Raw genomic sequence first — 20572 nt, 5'->3', positions numbered from 1 at the left:
CATCCATCCATCCATCCATCCATCCATCCATCCATCCATCCATCCATCCATCCATCCATCCATCCATCCATCCATCCATCCATCCATCCATCCATTTTCTAGACACCCTCATCCCTTAGTGGAGTCGGGAGGCAAACAACACCTTTTGTTTAGAAATGGTAAAAATGAGAAACAGAACTGAGTGAAGACACACAGGATGTGAAAACGTCCATTCATGGTGTGAGCAAGTTGCAATTCTTGTCATGGCAGCTGGCGCCTAAATGGCTCTAGAAAACCACAACATTTAAGAATAACTGGGAGCAGTTCTACAACATGGATGGAGTGAAAGTGTGTGTAGCACAGCACAGGCTCATTGTCAACACCTACAGTGTGAGGGTTGTTAGCAGTTTTACATCTGTACAGTCTGTACCAGAGCTCAGGAAAACTCATCACTAAACTTGTTCCAAGACGTCCAATCTAAGACTAATCCTGGCTTACCTTTCCTTCCATAAATCAACAGGAAATGAATGGTTTATGAAACCACTGTAAACTCTTTGATTAACTCAGTAACAAAATGACTGATGATATTTAAGAATCACTGGCTCTCCCTCCTGTATGGAGCCACTTGAAGGCCAGATATATCACTGATATGTAGAGTGTGAACTCTTGAAATATAAAATTGCAGACTGATACTGAGATGATCACTACGAAGTATTCAGTTTCTGTGCACATCAAATCTGGAACAAACCTCCAGAAAACTGCAAAACAGCTGAAACACTGAGTTCCTTTAAATCAAGGCTAAAAACTCACCTGGTTAGAGCTGCTTTCAACTCATAACTACTGGAACATTGATCAAAATGTGTAGTGTTGATTTTGATGGTGGCACGTGATGTGTAAGGCACTTTGAACTGCCTTGTGGCTGATGCGTACAATACAAATAAACTAGATTGATTGATATTGTGCAGCTCTAGACAGGCTCACGTTTTAATTTTTTGAAATAAAGTTTAGATGCCTTTAAAAACAAATGATACATCTATTCAGTCTTACAGGCATTTCTTGAGTTTAATTTAATTTCAATTCTACTTCTTAACAGTTTTTGCAACTTTTCTAAGATCTTTATATTGTTTTGCATCTGTATAGGAGTCCACAGTGAGCTGTGGGTTTAAAACTGCACACTATCTATGATACTACTTTAAGATTTAAGTGTTTTTTTTTATGTAACATGAATAATTCCTTTCAGCAGGTTATGTGTACATTCTGAACACCATATGCTGCAAGTTATGGCGTCACAAATCTTTAGAATTACGGGATTTATTCCAGAATTATACCGAGGAGGAATTTACAGCTGTGAATTTATTTATTTATTTTTGATATGTATTCTGACATTCAGCCTTTTTGAACAAAATATGAGTACTGACTCATTCAACATTTATGAATATATCTAGTAAAAACAGCATTAAGGATCGTGAGCGGTGGCCGCTGCAGCAGGCAGGAATCTGGGCGCTAGAAGACAAGGGGCTGGGTGAGCGGTTACAATAGCGGGGCCTGCTTGCTGCTGGCAGGGAGGGCCACGCATTCCTCAGCGTGCATCAGCACTTCAGCCTGCCTCCACTGGCCTACGATGGCCGTGTTCTCTGCGAGGCTTCCCGAGGCGCCCGGCTCCTCCCTGCACGCTGCAGCGGCCGGGTTGCAGCCAGAGAGTCGCTAAAAGAGGGGCGAGCCGACCGCCAACCCGGAGAAAAACGGGTCAGGCAATGCAGCGCTCCGTGAGCCCCATCCCTTTTCCCACTTAGCATCCTCCCATCATCCGTCTGTCGGCGGCCGCATCACATGAGCAATGCTCCGCTACTGGCCCGTATCAGCTGAAAGAGCCCTTACCCGTCGCCGACCACCACACATTTGATCGCTTGCATTTGGACAGGAGCTGGACGCTTTCCGGGAACCGGGGCTGGACAGTTCAGGGATCCGACAGTCCGCGCTGAGGGATCGGATGAGAGCAGCGGGTTAGTCCGCCTGGCGATGAAGCCGCAGTGAAAGAGGTCGATGACGAACTGCGCCGACTTTCTCCGGGAACAACCGAGTGTTGTTAAAGGGACAGGCCCGACAGAGAGACAAACGGTGGAAATGCCGCGTTCCAGGATGTTAAAATGACGTCACAGTCAGCCAGGCCGTTTTCCAGTTAAGACGTCAGATCCACGGGTGGGATTGTCCCAGTGATCAGGCTAACATCTGTCAACAGATACTAAACTCACAGCTGGCCCAACGTAGTACATGGTAGTACACTGTTTGACTTGGGGCTCCTGTTCCTGTCCCATTACCACCAGAGGGCAAAGTAGGCTCCACCTTAATGAAGAGTTTCACTACTTCAACATTTATACTCAAGTAAAAGTAAAAAGTGGCTTTCTAAGAATTTACTCAACATTAAAAACGTATTTGGTGAAAAGGCTCATTTAGTTCTGGCTAACTGATCAAAACATCTGTCTGATTATGAAAACATGATGCAGACAAATATAGAAAACTATACATACTATCTTAGACAATAACAAAAGAATACACATAAATGATGTAATTAAAAATAAATTCAGATATATGGAGCTCCAACGAAGTCATGTCCAAACTCAGACTATCACAGAGAACAGCTGCAGAATAATCTATATCCAACTTACTGAAAACATAAAATATATCTGATAATGCAACCAAAAAAACTGAAGGAAGAGGTACATTTTATATTATCCTCTAACCTTAGATGTTCTGTAAAATTGTAACTACGATAACACAACAATCAATGAAGATCATTATTTGCAAAAATAATAAAATAAACATTTGTACTACTAAAACAAATGATAGAAGAAAATAGACATTTATTTTGTTTGACAAAATCACAAAATGGAATACATTTGAAAAAATAACATGATACAAAATATTTTCTTGCAATTAGAATACAAAGTTTGTGTAAAAATGAACTCTATGATCCAATCAGAGGATCATCTTGCTTCACTTCCTCTAAAAAAATGGGAGCTCACATTTAGAAATATTTGTAAACTGGTGAGCAGGAATGAGCACGGTACATATTCGAGTGCCAACAGCGGCTAGTTGATGTGACTGATGTGATGATCAGTCACATCAACTAGCAGGAAAACAGACAAAACAAAAAAACATCACTGCCTCACAAATAAAGAAGTAGTTTACTAAAAACAATAAGCTTCAAGATTCCCAATACTGTCCTGCTGCTGTTTCCTTTTACTGACACAAAGGGGAAAGTTTTCATCTTTCAATCCTGTCAGCAGAAAATAAGGAACTGAGATCAAACAACTGATCTGAGCGGAGAGACTGATTTCAGCCATTAGATATTAAATTAAAAGCTATTTATTGGTACAGTAATATTGCTTTACTCTTCAAAACCTTGTTTAGAATGTGCATGAATTTACGCATTTATTAACATAAATACAAAATTTAATTATATTTAGTGAATATCTGGGTAAAGAGCAAAAAAATGCTGATGATCGACAGACTTTCTCTGGTTTTTATGTTCATAAACTTAAACCCAGACCTGTTCTACTTCGTTCCACTGAAAACTGAACCTCCAGACAGAACACAACTCAGGATTTACCCCTGAACTGGATCCATTAATCCTTGGTGTTTATGTCTGTATCAGCACTACCTCAGGACAAAAACTCAAAAACTGACGGGCATTTTAATGTTTACAGTCTGGAGGGCGGTGGAGCAGAAAGAACAGAGCTGCTACAGCTGCACCGTGAGAAGCTACTGTCTCCAGTCATCATCACCATGGTGACCATGGGGCAAGAAAAGAAAAAAAAAACCTTTGCATGAATGTTGTCCACCTCCAGTTACCACACAGACACTCCCAAACACACACCAGAGAGCAAAGGGACCAGAGTCGGGAGGATGAGCCCCATCCTGGTCAGAAATGAAGACTTATGTGTTCAGAGCTCTTTTTGACTTCTAATGTCAGCGTTTCATGGTGTCTAAAATCTGTCACTCAGTTTCAGTGAGGTGTAGTGACTGTAGCGGCAGCAGGTGTTCACTCGTCATGAGTGGGATTCCTCTGGGCTACTTGTTGGGACTGCTGTAGTGTCCCAGCGGTGAGCCTTGAACATAGCTAAGGATGGCGCTCTGCAGGTAGCTGGCTCTCTGGGCCTCGTCCTCCTTCATCCGCTGGATCTCCACTTCTTTCAGCCGCAGCTTTTCCAACAGGGAAGACTTTTCACTCTCTTTGTCAAGAAGCACGTCACGGTGATTATTTGTCAGAACTACGAAAAATGAAACGCACAAAAATGGCATAATATGTAACAGGTGTGTACAGTTTTATGTAATAAATTAGAATATTAATGAAAATTTCATGTATTCCAGTAACTCATAAGTTATGTAATATAGAGACCTCCCACATTCTCTATACTTTTTTTTGTTCAAAATATTATTATAATAGTTTAAGGTATGATAACTTTTTCTTGTTTTGTAAATTAATTAAAACTGAAAATACACTGATAATCTTCAACACATTTTTATTTGGAGTGAAGTGAAAACTGGATGAAGTTTATAAAAACACTCTATTTTTTGTTAGAATTATTTATTACTATAGGTTAAGATAAAAAAAACAAAAAAAAACAAATAAAACTAAACTTCCTGTTTCAGATAAAGTTAGGATGATCTAAATTATTTCTGTTTTGTAAGAGTCAGAATTTTCTATACACTAAGAACACTTCCCAATACAAATAAGTGAAGCTAATTTATAATTTTATTCTGCTAATAACTAGCAGAACAAAACCATTCACTTTAAGAAATACTTGACATTTATTCACAGGTATCTAAATGAATGGCTCATCACAAAGGCAAACAATCTGTGGATTACAAATTATTTAGCTGAACCTGAAGTCAAGATGAAGACATTCTGCTGTGAAATGTTTGCCTGCTGTTAAGTCCAAAATTATCCACACCTCTACTAGATTCAGATTTCAGATTATTTTCATTCAACAAAGACATTTGTCTCTGGTCAAGAATGTTCTATCAGATAATAAAACAATGCAAAAGGAGTATTTTAACTGTTTTCAATTTAAATGTTTTTATAAAAATGGACATGTTGAAAATTGTTTACAATTTTCTCTTCATCTATATTAACATTACAACAATCAAACCTTAATCTGTAGTTCTGTTCACAGATTTTGTCAGGACTCTTCCTGGGCCACTACAAAAATATTAATGTCACTTCTGATGGGAAGAAACATGTAGATCAAGATAACATATTACATTAAACCAAAAATCTGACAGGAAAATGAAGGATTTTGAGCAAACTGTTTACTAATAGATCAGATTTTTAAAATTTCCAAAACATTATGCAACTTGAAACAAAGCAGTAAAATAAAAAGTGTATAATGTACCTTTCATCTCTCTCTCCAGAGCACTGATCTTTGCTTTGAGCCCCTCTTGTGCTGTCCTGTCTGCCTCCAGCTGTCCAATCTGCTCCAGAAGCTCCACTCTGACCCTGCTCACCTCAGCCACCTTCTCCTGCTCTTTTCCAGACAGATCCTGCAACAACATGCTGTGTAGGAAGGATCCACACCAAACAGCTGCCAGCAAACACACCCAATCAAAGAAGGGCTGGGCGGTGCGGCAGAAAAACCTATCACAGTGTAAGCGTTTCATATTAGTCCATATCAATAATTAGTGATTACTTTTTTGTTTTGTCTGAAATACTGCCAAGGCGTGAGTTTTATTACTCAACAGGCTGTTGCTAGGTAACAACCTTTTTTTTTTCTCGTAACATAGAGGGATTATCAGTCGACGTCACATTGCGTCAGCAGCCACTCTACTGCCGCCTGCAGAAGGCAGGCAATACATTATTCTAACTATTTAAATTATTTACAATCAGACTAATAAAATCATCAAGAACTCGCCGCCAGCACAGATCACCTCTCTTCACCTGGCACAAACTAACACACGCAGTTTTGAGGGACCTGCAGATGTCAGAGGCTTTATTTTTAGTACATTGTCTGTGAACCTCGAACTACCTCTGGTTCAACGTGCTGCAGTTTTGATTTCAGCTGGTGGCTGAAGTTGTATTTCATTCATCCTTTGCCAAATATGATTTTATTTTTTGTTTTTTTTAATGTTTTTCCCCCCTCTTTTTTAAAAACTTACATTTTAGGAAAACTCTATTCTAGTGCTCGTCTTATTTAGAGAGACTGGACATATCTTGTTGAGAGCTGATGATGGAACCATGAATAAAACTGCTTTAATATTTCCAGAAATATTATTATTGCCACTGCAGTTTGGGCCATTTTGCCTCATTTATTCACTCACCTGCATGTAATGTGTATTAATGGGTCACTAATATCAATTTGGTAGCATGACTTATTTTATCACACAGTGATAAATAACTGAAGCATACTGACAACATAATAGCTAATGTTAAAACAGCAAGATAAATGTGGGTAACCATGGCAACCAGTGAACCCTTGAAGACTGTCGGGTCTTTCAGCAGCATCCGCTGTATTTAAAAACAGATAATCCCTCTATGGGCTCCACCTGGTCTGGTGTTGGAGCACATCCTGTGTGTCTCAGTTGTGTCTGAATTCATTTTCAGCTGGTTTTGCAGAACAAGCAGCAGCAGCAGGCGGCTGGGCCCCTACCTGCTGAAGCTCCTCTATCCGGCGCCGCAGGCCGTCTGTCTCCACGCTCTGGTGGCTGCTCTTCGCCTGCAGCTCAGAGATGCTCTGTTTCTGCTGGGAGCAGTGCATCTGCAGCTGCTGCATGGATGCACGCAGGGAGCGCAACCTCTCCTCCAGGGATGACACGCGTTCCTGCTGCTCATGAAAAGAAGCGTGGACGTGAGGTTTTGAGAGCAGGAAGACTTTCTCTTCTGTTCAGGCATCTTACCTCCTCCAAGCGCATTTGAGTTCGCACTTTTCCCAGTTCCTCTTCTGCCTGGGTCCTCTCTGTCACAATGGCTGCTTTAGTTTTACCCAACTCCTGCAGCAGACAAACAAAACCAAGTATCTGAAAAACTCTTACCAACTGTTATGAAATTATTCTACACTGGCGAAAGGAAGGAAGCAGGACTGGTGACCTCTTCCAGCTGGATCCTCTGCGCCTCCAGTTTGAAGATCCGCTCCTGCAGAGCTCTCTCACTCTCCTCTAAATGCCGGCTGACGTTCTCCACCTGTATGACAATATAGCTGTTAAAAAACGTCCATCCAAAAGTTGGCTGCAATACTCAACTTTAAGCATGTAATCAGTCATATATACCAAATAATTATATCAACTCTTTGAAAGAAGAAAGACAGCAGTTCACAAAGGATCAGGTGTGATATCACCAAAAATCTTTTACCAGACAAAACGCTTTGAAGGATGTTGAATTAACAGAGTCACAACAATTCGTTTCCCTTTGGGATCAATAAAGTATTTCTGAATTTTGCATTGGATTGAAACTGAGAATAACATGTTATTCATGCGCAGGTTCCAGCTGTGATGTGATGCATGTTGTGTGAACAGTGTGATGGAGGACGCAGCACCTCTTTGTGTCTCAGGGTCTCCATGTCCTCCAGGGCTTGCTTGGACCGCCGCTTCTCTGACTCCAGCCGATCTGCGGGACAGACGGGACATGAGCCGGACCTTGTGTGGGAACACTACCTGCTCCGGATGCTGCTGCTACCTTCTGCCTTCGTTAGCCGCATCTTGAGCTCTGCGGTGCTGTTGGTGAGCTCCTGCTTCAGCTCAAAGATCTGCTGCTGCTGAGACTTGCACCTGCATTCCAGCTCCTCCACCTGACACACATCTATTACTAACATGACTGCCACGTTCATACGCTACAGGCAGTCATCATTTCCTCTGCTGCTGCTTGCAAATAAAAGCACAACCTTTACATTTGATGCTAGCTTCAAAGACAATATCATGAAAAAGTACCGGAAATGCAGTACATAAAAGCATAAAAGTTTTAAAAAATGGTTTGCATGTCATTAAATCATTTTGGCCATTCTACTGGTGTAACGCAGTAAGACTCCTCCATGACATTGTTACTGTTCTGACCTTCGATTTCACAGAAGTTAACCCCATTGGCCTGAAGCAACCTTTAGATCATAATTATGAATTAATGTAAAGCACTTTGAGTTGCCTTGTTTCTGAAAATGTGCTATATCAATATAATTGCCTTACCTTACTATGATCAAGCCTCTCCTGTAAAGCTGGAGGTTTTCACACACAGACGTTATGACCCAGAACATCTGTGCATGATAACCTGATTTATTTAATAGCATTACGGGCCGTAACCAATCTGTGACAGCCAGAACTCTGTTCTATTTATTCTCCTTCAATAGAATAAATACATAAAGGGGAGTAAGGGGAAGGGGAATAAATACATAATTCACTCGATGACACACAAAGCAATTTTCTACTTTGACGTAAGGATTTTTTTCTGATTTTCTCATTGTTTCTCTTACTATCTATCAAAATATGAAACCAGAATGAAATGTACAGAATGGGCTTTTGTTTATGCGTGTGAGAACTTAGAAAATCAGCCAGGGATCAAATACTTATTTCCCACACTATGAAACAGTCCTTGTAATGCCACAGGTGTGTAAAGTTAGACACATGATACTCAACAAGCAGAGCTCATACTTTACTCCTGAGTTGGCCATTGGTTTCCATCAGGTTCTGGATCTCTCTGTGGAGTTTTCCCTCCCTGAGAGAACTTTCCTAAAGGAAAGGAAGACAAACACAGAGGATCGTAGCATAGTCCTGTATTGACTAATGTTTGTTTGTTCGTTCTGTGAAAATTGATGCTCTCTAGTAGAGAGAGAGCATCAAGCTCAGTCAGATTGGATAGAGAGCTGTTTTAGGTGTTTTAGGAGAGCTCTGAGTAGAAATGTTCACCTGTAGATGTAAAAGCTGGTAGAGACAAAAGACCTTCAGAGGTCACTGCAGCAAAACGAGGTTCTACTGAGCCTGGCCCCCAGGGCTGGACACATTTTAAGGTTTTTATGTGTGAAAAAAAAATCCAATAAAATACAAGAGAAGTTTGTTTTATAATATGAAAAATGTGGCTCAGTTCAATACCTCTGCAAGGCGCCTGTGTGTGAGCACATCATTTATCCAGATCTGTCTGTGTAACTCTTTGCTTTAAAACACAAAACTCAAGACGACAGCCCTGATGTTCTCCAGCGTTTCAGCGTACCTCTTCCTGCTTCTTCCTCAGCCGGCTCTGCTGGTCCTTCTGCTCTTCTTTCTCAGCCTTCATGCGACACAGGACCTCACCCATACTCTGGCCTTTCTGCTCTGAGAGGGCCAGAGCTGCTTCTGTCATCTGCAACCTGCATTTTCAACAGAAACACCCACAAACCTCATTGCTTCCATCCATCTCTGCAGTCAGTCAGATGTAGCTTCTTCAGAGTAGAAAAACTCATCATAGTTAACTAAATATCTTTGGGGTTTGGGCAACATGTTTGAATTTTGTACAGCTTTAGCTTAATTACTGCTCTGGTTGTGTCGTTCTTTTAGAAAATTGTCTCTTTTAAAAAGTCTATAAAATGAGTCTTGCTCTTCAGCAGGAATAACATCAGAGAGTAGAAAGAAGGAATTACTTGGCAGTGAGGGAGTTGATCGCTGACTTCCTCTCATTCAGAGCTTGTTGGAGCTGACCAATCTGAGCAGAGGTTGACCTGACATCAGAGGAGGTAAACACATCATATTTAAAGAGACAGTAAGTCTATCATATTCAGGTTGTAGGTAATAAGTCACAGACTTCTTCATAAGCATTTTTGATTCCTTTAGGGTTTATAGTGTCTGATGGCTTATTAGACCTGATGACCTCAGGAGAGTAATCAACAAGGTGTATTACAGATGTTTAATAGGCTTAAGGACAGTCGAAGCTACACACTGTCATATGTAGGGAGTGTGTCCCTGTAGAGAAGACTGCTGTCCATAGCCTAAGTTGTATGCTTAGAGGTAACAAAGTCATATATGGTAAACTGTGTTTGCTATCTACAATCTGACTCTTATGTCTCGTTTCCACTGAGCAGTTCTGAACCGCTCCGACCTTTACTGCTTAGTGGAAGATTGATCTGCTTAGTGGCGTTAGATTCTTCCCAGGTCAGTGTAGTGATTACTAATGTAGACTTGTCTAAAACAAATCCTTTACTCAGATAAGTCTGTGTCATCTCACGAAGGAATTAAACCCCCTTTAACACACTTTAGATTCATTTAATAAGTAAGTGTTTAAGTCTTTGTATTTAAAGAAGGTTGTATATATCAGCTTTAAGACTAATTCAACAGCCAGTAATTTTACAAAGTAAATGAACTCACTTGGTGGAGCGTCCCATCTCCTCCCTCTGCCTGTCTATGGTCTCCATCAGGCTGAGGAACTGGAGGACAGTGAGGACAACCAGAGTCATGGTCATCATAAGTTATACACAAAACTCTCATTTGAAATAAGATGCAGTAGATAAGATAGAGAGAAGATTCTCTGTCTACTTACTCCAGACAGAATGTGCCAAACTGACAGTTTACCTGGCGACCCTTTTCCTCCTTCAGTGATTGGATCTCTCTGCTGAGGACATGGGTCTTGTTGCGGCTTTCTCTCAACGTGAACTCTCTTTCAGAGTTGTGTCCTGTGCTCTGCTCTAGACGGGTCCAGAAAGTTCACAAAATGAGCCACACAGTTTGTTGAAGCAGGTATATGACTCCAACTCCACCAATAGGGGTTTGTTTTCTCACTCAGGTAGGCCAGTAGGAGTCTCTCCAGAACCTCCAACTGTGTTACATATTGAGCTGCCCAGTCATAGAAAAAAAGACTGCTATTCACTATTCCTGTCAATACTAAAATTATTTTGGTAACACTGCATATTAAAAACAAAATATGCATGTCAATCTGGTGATTTCACTCATGGATGATTTTTATTGTTTTTGCTATATTTTAGTGGAAATCACACTTACAGGAGGAGATATGTGGCAGTCTTACCCAGAGCTTTGAGAATGTCACTGGGAATGTTGTTTCCTGCCAACTCAAGCTGAATTACGCTCTTGTTCTTCTGCAGGGCCTCCAGCAGGGACCTCCCACCCAGCAGACCGATGTTGTTCCACCTCAGGTCTGGAAAAGGAAGAGTGAACTATCATTAGTCACACAGCAAAGATGTTTGGTTTAAACCAACATCTCCACTACATCAGGAGAACTGCAACAAAAACAAACACAACACATTAGGGATTCCTGAGACAATCAAAGATGCGCCAACATGTCTGTTGCTCTGCGGTTGGACAGGACTGATGTGGGCAGTTCCAATTCACCTAGCTCCTGCAGGGTGCTGTTGCGTCTGAGGGCCAGGGCCAGCTCCGAGGCTCCGTGGTGGTTGATCTGATTGTTGCGCAGGTCCAGGTGTGTCAGAGTGTTGTTGGACGCCAACCCATCACAGAACAGCGAGAAGGACTCTTCCCACACACCCAGAGCATTCCACTCCAACACCAGCCTGAGAACAGTGTTCACACTGGGTCACTATTATCATATTATAAACGGCTCCAGTGTGCTTCCCTCCTCAGGCTGCAGGGATTTCATATTTATGGAAACCCTACAAAACAGTCCTGTCACAAGATTCTCCAAAGGACATCATTTTGTTCAAATTTGCTGTTACATACTACATTTTGTACTGGCTAAAACAAGTAAAACTGCTGTTATAGTTTTACTCAGCACCATTTTAGATACACTGATGAAAATGACTGTGTTTAAAGATAATATGTCTCTAAATTCTAATGGCTTTTATTTCCATTGCATTGGGAATAGTTAACATTCTGTTCCAAAGCAAACATTAGGAGAAATGTATCAAATATGTTCTCCCTCTCACATAGAGATGAATAAGGAATATTGGATTGTTCAAAAACAGCTATGTCAGCATTTTTGTCTTTACAAATTCCTGCAATATCTGTAAGAAGTGAAAATGTTTGAAGATTTCTCTTTTCTGTGAGTCACTGATTGAATCGCTTTGTGATTTTTTTATCCATGACAGATGCTTTACTAATCACAGACAGCTGGTTTTCACTACACTTGGTAAACATTTTGGTGAAAAATCACTAAACATCATATTTTCCCACAATGATAGAAAGAGGTTCCCTAAGTTAATATTTTTTCAGTTTTTTTTTGACAGATAAACTCACCTGTGCAGTGTCTTGTTACATCCCAGCAGCTTGCCCAGAACCTCAGCTCCTGTAGATCTCAGATTATTTCCCTGGAAACAGTTATCAGAAACTCACCGATAAAAAGAGTCTGTTCAGATGAATTATTTATTTTAAAGTGTTTCTGCCTGTGTGTTTAGCGTGTGTGTCAGATTTTACAGCTGTTACCTTCAGATCCAGACATTTCACTGATGTGTTGTGAAACAGTCCAGCCAAAAGCATCTTGGTGCCTTAAAGTCAATTCAAAAATGTAGACTGTTACATATATAGACATTTATTATTCAAAGGTGAATAAGATAGCTTGATGGCTTTTTGTTAATGTCAGTTTTTAAATAATACATCCCAGTGGTTCCCACTATTGACTTGTACATGGTGCCTTCTCTTTCACTCATCTTGACACAGATCAAACTCCTGCAGAGGCCTGCTAACGAACCATTCAGCTAATTATTGTGTTGGACCAGAGAAACATCTAGAATAAGCAGGGACCCATCCGGGTTTTGAGGACTGGAGTGTAGCACCTCTGTTTTATAGCATCATAAAGCAAACATGGCTGACAGTCGTACACACCTTCCTCTGTTAGCATGCAGTCACTAAGGGAGACCTCTGTGAAGACGGCGTCCTTCTGAAAGGCCCTGGCCAGGACACTGCAGGTGTCAGTGGACAGGCTGTGTCCACTCAGGTCCAGCCTGGAGCTGTGGGCAGCCCTGCTCTCCTGGAGCTGAGCCACAACACTCTCCTGGGGCTCCACCCCGCCCTCCTTACACAGCTGCAGGTACGTCCACCTGAAGTCTTCCATACTGGACGGAGCTGTTTGTTCTTCCTGCTGCCTGCCAGGACCTGAGCATCAGCTGACAGGAAATGAGATATTTTCATCAACAAACTGCTGCTTCATTCATTTGACACAATGAAGTTAAATAGTTTCTAAGTGTTGCTTTCAAATTGTGATCATTTATCATTTTCACTCCTCATGAAGCCGTAATGTCATCCACTGTTTCACTGCCGTAAAGGTTAGAGGTCAACCATCTGTGAGTGGTCAGTGGCAATTTAAACACTAGTGGTCCTGTGGGCTGTTGGCTGATTTGTTGTTGTTTTTTCCCCATCTTTTATTTTTTATATGAAGGCGGCAGCTGATGCCAAGCGGCTATGCTGAATGGAGTTGAGACATCACTGTGGAGGAACTCTGGCCAACTCCGCTTTGCAGAATTATTGGAATTCTGTCACATTTCTGCCAAGACCTCCAGTTTCATGGTCCTGGATAATCAAAGTGAGCTTGAGCTGCTTTTTATGTTTATTCAGGTTATCTTTGTCTGATCTTAAACCCAGTTTGATTATCTGAAACATTCAAGAGGGACAAAAAAAGAAATAAAGTTTAGAAGTCACCGACTGACATTATAGACCTGTCGTCATGGTATCAACCTTCCAGACCACTCAGGTGTTCTGGATCTGGTCTGCTCTGTATCCCCAGAACCAGAACCAAACATGGAGAAGCAGCATTCAGTTTGTACGCTCCTCAAAACTGGAACAAACTTACAGAAAACTGCAAAACAGCTGAAACACTGAGTTCCTTCAAATCTAGACTAAAAGCTGTTTGTTTAGAACTGTGTTCAATTCACAGATGAATTCCAGTCTTCATTCTATTATTTTATGACAATGATATTTGATGATTTTGATGATATTTAAGAAAATTGCCCATTACTGAAATATGGTCTGCAAATAAATTTGACTTGCCACAGAAATCTATGTTACTCTAATATCCCTAAATAAAATCAAGTGCAATTGCCCTCATAAAATACCTATATGGTAAATAAAGTACACCTTTGTATAACTTTATCCCAGTAAAGGTTGGAAGCATTATGATGTGGGGAGTTTCTTTGGCCCTGACTGGGTCAGGGTCGATGGGAAAAAGGATGGAGCTGAGTCCAAGACAATCCTGAAAGAAAACTTGTTGTAGGCCACAGAAGACCTGAGACTGAGATGGCGTTTCACTTCCCAGCAGGACAAACTCCTTAAACGATGATCGTTTCCCTCAAAGTATCACAGATGTTCTCCTTCTAACTTGACTGACCATGAGCAATTTTGCAAAGCTGGTAGACACAAATCAGAAAACACCTGCAGCTATAAAGCCTGTTGCAATGTCATATTAACTATATGAATATGCAAAACATATTTGTCAGATTGTCATTTGTGAAAATGTTGAAAACTATGCAGCATTTTTTTTCCCGCTTTGCATTAAATTTATTGGCAATTATTTTGAAGGTATGACAAATAATCTCCGGAGAATCACTTAGAACAAAGCAACTGCAAAGTCTAAAGGTTCTGAAAACCCAACCGTCATATTTGACCATATTCTATAAGACCATTATGATGGTCCACACTGATGCAACTGGAAGTTTTGGCTGTAACTGAACCACAACTTAACCGCGTTAACACAGTGAAACCCAGAAACAACGACGATATCCAGACAAGCATGGCGTTTACTCTATAAACTAATAGTAAGGACAAAAAAGCAAGACCAACCTCTGAGAGCAGGAAACAACTACCTACCAGAAAGCGATTGTTTCAGACACAGAAGCTAACAGAAAACAAGTCAGCAAGTAACCAGGAAATTAACTAAGACGCAAAGCATCTTGGTCAGTGTAGTTTTGTAAAAACGCCTTGGCGCTAGCTTCCATAGACGCCTCCTGGACCGCTCACGCCTATTGTAGCTGATGAGATTTAGGGCGGCCGTCTTGGAGCGGTGGACCGCTCCACTCAGCCTTATGTGTTTGGCAGACACAATGACATATCAGCGCATTTAATCTAACATAACACGCATTTTTGTTACTGAAAACCTTATTCAAACAGCTATCAAAGCTAAATTAATAAACAATTGTATTATTTAATTGTATTGATACATAGTTCATAATATTTCAATATGCTTAGTGAGGAAACCAATAGAATAGGAATAGAATATTCTAATATTGACGTAATACTGGTGTCTGATGCGCATTTTACAAAGCACAGAACCGTTAATAATTTATTTAATAAATTATTTAGTAATATCAGTACATATTTTTATGAATATATAAACACAAATAATGATTAATAATGACACAAATAAATAATTATTAATACTGAATAATATATTAGATACACGTTTATGTGTATAAATATACATATAAACAGGTATAACCTAACATACTGCTCAAAAAAATAAAGGGAACACTTAAGTGTTTAAGTGTTCCCTTTATTTTTTGAGCAGTGTATATATTATTGATCGGCTGTTTTCCAGCCGACGAGTTCTAGCTTCAGTGATTCAGCAGCTGAGATTGAGTCCAAAATCCGATGTGAGATTCATCCGTGCTGCGGTGAATCCGTCTCTGTTTATAGTTCCCACTTCTTCCTCACATCGTGTCTTTAGGAAACCTTCAAAACAAAAACGGAAGATTTAGCAGGTGTGTTACTTTTGACAGAGTGAAAGAATTACATATAAATAATAGTCTTTACCACTTTGTAAACTTTGCTGGTGCAATGTAACATATATTATCAAACTTATATTGTTATAATATTTACGTTTACAATATGTACGTTTTATAATATCTGTTACATTGTTTCATTTCTAAGGTAGGCACTTGTGTCAGATAATCTAATTCAATGTTAGAGAATAATTAATTTTTTATTTAAGATTTATGGAATCCGGGCATTACACCAAGCAATATAGCTAATATTAGCTGGTATGTCACCGGTGGTGGACATAAATACAGTAAAGTAATATTCTAATCTCAAAATATACACAATAATATGTCCATCATACTTGTGAAACGTTGTCTGTCGAGCCCTCACATCAATAATCCGTCGATCCGAACAACAATATCCCKCAGTGCTGAGGCATCTTCTGCTGTTTTGCTTGAGCAAAGTAGGAGGGACGACCGCTCCAAGATGGCCGCCGTATTTCCTGCGTCGGAGCAGCCAATGCGGGGTCTACTCTTATATTATGTCTACACCAGCTTCAGTTAACATCGTTTACGTAGCTCTACCGCCCTCTTCTGGCTAGGTCGACCACTGAACAGACCTAATGATAATCAGAACAGATGAGTATTATGAGACGAGATAGCTATGTCATAATTATGAGATACTGTCTCATTATTATGATACTAATTAAGATTCAAATTAAGTTTGAATCAGCATACTTCCATTTAGCCGTTTCAGGCAGAAATATAGATTTTTCTTTATAATATAATAAATATAATATAATGTCTATCAAATATTTCATGTAATTTCAGAACTTGTTATCTTATTTTGAAATTTAATAGACTGCAAAGATTGGTAGTCATTTTCCAGATATGATTGTTTACTTCCCAAAACAGCAGAGGGCAGTAAAACACTATTAATTCACTCTCCATAAAAGAAGAAGATGAACATCTCACAAAAACAAGCATGGCTGGGAATGTGAGCGGCGCAGCGGCACCAATAAGTTCTCTGTCTAAGCTTCAGTCTTTAAATGGATTGTTCGCCATATATAAGAAACAAGGGCCGACATCTGCTGATGTGTTAAACAAGTTCAAAGATACTTTGCTCAGAGGTAAGCCTGCGCAAACAGCAGCAACATGGGGCGCTACTGCTCATTAAAAGGCTTTACTTCTGTTCACCCAGAGGCGGGAGTGCAGTACCCAAACAGCAAAAAGAGGAAGAAGCAGCATCTGAAGATTGGCCACGGAGGGACCCTGGACAGCGCTGCCAGCGGAGTCTTGGGTAAGAGGCGTTCACTGTCCGCCAGGAAATCTGAGCTTTAGAGTTCCATTCCACTTTAATTCAAATAGGTTTTTGCATAACAAACCATCCAACTGAGTCATAAGTCAATCAGTCCAATTTAATTCAATCCCATATGAGTAAGCTGATTTATTTGATGAAAGAAGAAATCATTTACCATTAATTTTACGAGCTTTCTTTTTTCCTGAAAGGCAGAAAACTATTCCTCACTCTTTCCTTTCAGTTGTCGGTATTGGGAACGGGACAAAAATGCTCAGCACGATGTTGACAGGTTCAAAGGTGAGTTTGGTAAACAGCATGTGAAAATGGGGCTCAAAGCAGCCACACATTTAAGGATAAATGGACACGTTTTGCTGATAGCAAGGCTTCTAAGTGAGATTAGATTTTGTTTTTGTGTATTATAATATCTTTGAAGAAATACGTGGCTGTGGGAGAACTGGGAAAAGCAACAGATACCCTTGATGCCACTGGAACGGTGATCATGGAGAAAGTGTTTGGTAAATGTTTTTCTTTGCAGCAGAGTTCCTACATGTTTCTGCAGGGCTATAGTAGCGTTTTCTGTTCTCTCCTTCTAGAGCACATAACCAGGCTGGACATGGAGGAGAAGTTAAAAACTTTTACTGGGGACATTATGCAGGTTCCTCCACTGTAAGTAACCCCATCTGAACAGAGAGGTTTTAATATAGGAGGAGAAATTTACTCATCTAATACTAAACTGGCGATTATCAGCAGACATGGAAACCTACAAATTGGGACAGCAGCTGGTCCCAGTAACAAACTCCGTCTAGAAACAGGCCTGCTGGGACCTTCACAAGTCATCACACACTTTAAACTTTTTAGCATTTGGTCATGTCACAATCAGACTTTGAGAGATTTAGTGTGGTAGTCAGACCAACTCCAGGTTAGGGTCAGATGTCCATCTGCATAATTTGGAAGCAGATGGACAATCTGTGGTTTTGAAAATGTTTTACAAATAACCTGAAAACTTTCTGATGTGTTTATCAGCTCCTTTAGAGTCCACTTGGAGAATCAGGTGTTTTGGGGAAATGCCATGTTAATAACAAGAAGGATTTTGCAAAGATTTGAGTCACTGACACAATAAATTAAAATGGCAGCAGTAGGATAGAAGTGTATAATCTGAACTACACAATAAGGTGGGGAGTCAATGGGCACAAAGGCAACACAAAGTTTGCTTCAATAGGGCAAACAAAACATTTGGATATTTAGGCATGATGATGATGATGACCCAGCAAACCTCCCAACTGTACAGGACAGTCTTCGTTCCACCTGTCAAATGAAACATGTTTGAGCTGAACGTCTTTATCAATATTTCCTCAGGGCTACAGCAATAACATAATATAGCAGGACACATGGTTCATTAGAACTTCATTCTTTCTTTTAGGTTCCGTTGCCAAAATGTCATTTTAATTTGGAACAGTCCCAGAAAATGTGTGTATGTGGCCTGTGATACATTTTCTTTATTTTCATTATATTTTTTTGTACTGATCAGATTTTTTTGTTTTAAATCAGTTTTATTTTAATGTCGGGTCCTGCGTTAATCTCTGTGGCTGCTTGTCTAGTTGCCGCTGTCGTTTCCCAGCCTGTCAGTGCAGCTGTTGGTGGGCGGTCCTCTCTCCAGGTCCACTTCATGGATCCCTCATGTGGTTTTAGAACCTAGCCCTGATTTGAACTTCTCCAGCTCACTAAATTATGTGAGACGTGAAGGTAGTCACATGGCTATTGATGTAACTCCAGAGTGAGACAAGAATAAATGTATAAGGCAACAGTTGTTTACTTAAATATTATTTTTATCAAAGTTTTTATCCATTTACTGCCAAATCACATCAGTCTCTCCAGTTTTTTGTGATTCTGTAAACATGGAAATTGATGCAAAATCAACACATGCCCACGTTTTTGCACTAATGCATTATTTATTTATTATGCTTATTCCAAATTTTCCACAATAATGATGAAAAGCATTGGGTTTAAGTGACTGCTTCCTCCCACCCGCAGGTGGCAGTATTTCACACTTACTTCACTTCTGCCTCAGTCTACTGATGTCAAGTTATTCTAATTGACATGACAAGTAACACAAATTCACATTTACTGTCATCCATAAGTCCGAACTTGTCCATTTTCTTCTTTGTTTTGATCTGTGAAATGGGTTTTGTTATTTTCGTGAAACCTCGGGTGGGCATGTGCAGAAACGGTATTTCCCAGATGAAACGTATGTTGTCCTAACTCTACAATTCTCAGTACAGTGAAGTTTTGTTGTTTGCTAGCTTCTCCGCCCTGAAGAAAGACGGCCAGCGTCTGTCTGTGTTGTTGAAGAAAGGTCACCAGGTGGAGGCCAAACCTGCACGGCCCGTCACCGTGCACAGCCTAACACTGCAGGAGTTCAAACCTCCTCTCTTCACTCTCGGTTAGCTCAAACTGCTCCATCCACTCTGAGTTGTTCTGTGCAGCATGATGACTCTCATTTCTTCCCTTTACACTCTGACTGTGTGACAGATATTGAATGCGGTGGAGGGTTTTATGTCAGAAGCCTGGTGGACGACCTGGGGAAAGGTAACGCTCCAGATGATCTCGGTGAAAGCAGCTGAGCTAAAATCGGTGTTTTGTAACGTAGCTACTGTGTTTTGGTGCTGCAGCTCTGTCGTCGTGTGCTCATGTGAAGGAGCTGGTCAGGACGAAGCAGGGCCAGTTCACCCTGCAGGATCACGCGTTGCACGAGGAGCAGTGGACGCTGCAGAACGTCGTTGGGGCGCTGCAGCCCTGCCCAGAGGAGGACCAGAGGACGGACTCTCCCAGATCCCCACAGAACGCTACCTAACATTTGGCAGCTGGCTAAAGGAAGAGCCGTTTGGTGCCATCCTCTACCTGCTTTGTCCTCCAGAGAGATCAGCTGTAAACATGAGATCGTTTGGTTTGTTTAGTGACTGGTGGCAGAAAACTGACTGGTGGTAAAACCATCATTGTTCTCCTGGAGGTCAGTGGACTACTCTGAACTGGACTGTCTTTGCTCTTTATGGTTGGTTAAATATAATTCTTTCTTTTGTTGAAGGTGCAGTTTAAATTTTATGAAGAAATGTAATAAATTATGTAATGTGTAAAGTTTTTTTTTACATATTTGTTAAAGCTGTCACCATGGAGTGACAGTTTGAGATAATCTGAAAAGATGGATCTCCACCTCCACACTGAGCTACTATTGACCTACAGAAATGCACCGTTCCTGACCAAAAACAACCAATCAGCGCTAGGAGGCGGGTCTTGGCGCTATCAATGAATATAATGCCCTTGCCACTGTGGCACATGAAATTGTGATTGACAGCAGTAAGACCCTCCTGACTGATTGGTTTTTGGGTTGTTGTTTTTTTGTCTCTCATGTTGTCATGACATGGTGACAGCTTCTACAAATATTAGAAACTTGGAGCCTTATGGACCATTGTCCTCATTGAACCTTTTCATTTCACAACATCATTCAAATTAAGTTTATGTACTGTCTTGCTGTAATAAATGTCTCCATAAGAGGTCCCTACTGGGCCTTCTCTTTGTGTCCTGGTTGAACGTCTGCAGGTTCAGACCTCCAGCATCCTTCCTCAAGATAATCCTGACCATCTTCTCATTCTGGACCCTGGGATTAGCTTAGCTTCAGGCTTCCTCCTTTCTGTGT

General features: G+C 40.6%; 3 protein-coding genes across 7 annotated transcripts in view; 1 reads left to right on the top strand and 2 right to left on the bottom strand.

Moving 5' to 3' along the window:
* Positions 1-2073, bottom strand: part of rac3b (Rac family small GTPase 3b) — an 11772-nt gene extending 9699 nt beyond the window's left edge. The window contains exon 1 of one of the 2 annotated variants that reach the window (XM_017310907.1): positions 1858-2073. In XM_017310907.1, the coding sequence (XP_017166396.1) occupies positions 1858-1892 (35 nt within the window). In that variant the 5' untranslated portion in view covers positions 1893-2073. The remainder of the gene's footprint in view (positions 1-1857) is intronic. The other variant, XM_008438193.2, reaches the window with a different exon arrangement.
* A 1400-nt stretch (positions 2074-3473) lies between these two features.
* lrrc45 (leucine rich repeat containing 45) lies at positions 3474-15022 on the bottom strand. 4 transcript variants are annotated; one of them, XM_008438196.2, is made up of 19 exons: positions 14668-15022; positions 12718-12998; positions 12319-12380; positions 12133-12203; positions 11272-11450; positions 10949-11077; positions 10498-10610; positions 10294-10352; positions 9573-9650; positions 9167-9302; positions 8611-8688; positions 7649-7760; positions 7509-7579; positions 7064-7156; positions 6874-6966; positions 6627-6800; positions 5376-5523; positions 5133-5182; positions 4164-4250 (listed from the first exon to the last, which is right to left on the bottom strand). In XM_008438196.2, the coding sequence occupies exons 2-18, from the start codon at positions 12944-12946 to the stop codon at positions 5163-5165; spliced, it is 1845 nt and encodes a 614-aa protein (XP_008436418.1). In that variant the 5' UTR covers positions 12947-12998; positions 14668-15022; the 3' UTR covers positions 4164-4250; positions 5133-5162. The 4 variants fall into 4 exon arrangements, with proteins under 4 accessions (XP_008436417.1, XP_008436416.1, XP_008436418.1 ...); XM_008438195.2 differs by lacking the exon at positions 5133-5182 and having other exon boundaries at positions 3474-4250; positions 14695-15016; XM_008438194.2 differs by lacking the exon at positions 5133-5182 and having other exon boundaries at positions 3474-4250; positions 14668-15015.
* A 1512-nt stretch (positions 15023-16534) lies between these two features.
* trub1 (TruB pseudouridine (psi) synthase family member 1) lies at positions 16535-20437 on the top strand. The gene is made up of 8 exons (XM_008438198.2): positions 16535-16711; positions 16783-16881; positions 17123-17178; positions 17315-17396; positions 17475-17547; positions 19182-19321; positions 19411-19467; positions 19551-20437. Exons 1-8 carry the CDS (start codon positions 16567-16569, stop codon positions 19730-19732), a joined length of 834 nt encoding a protein of 277 aa, XP_008436420.1. The 5' UTR covers positions 16535-16566; the 3' UTR covers positions 19733-20437.
* The last annotated feature ends 135 nt before the right edge of the window (positions 20438-20572 follow it).

The sequence above is a fragment of the Poecilia reticulata genome, linkage group LG19, assembly GCF_000633615.1.
Source record: "Poecilia reticulata strain Guanapo linkage group LG19, Guppy_female_1.0+MT, whole genome shotgun sequence".
Classification (NCBI taxonomy): Eukaryota; Metazoa; Chordata; class Actinopteri; order Cyprinodontiformes; family Poeciliidae; genus Poecilia; species Poecilia reticulata.
This window is presented reverse-complemented; position numbering and strand designations above follow the sequence as displayed.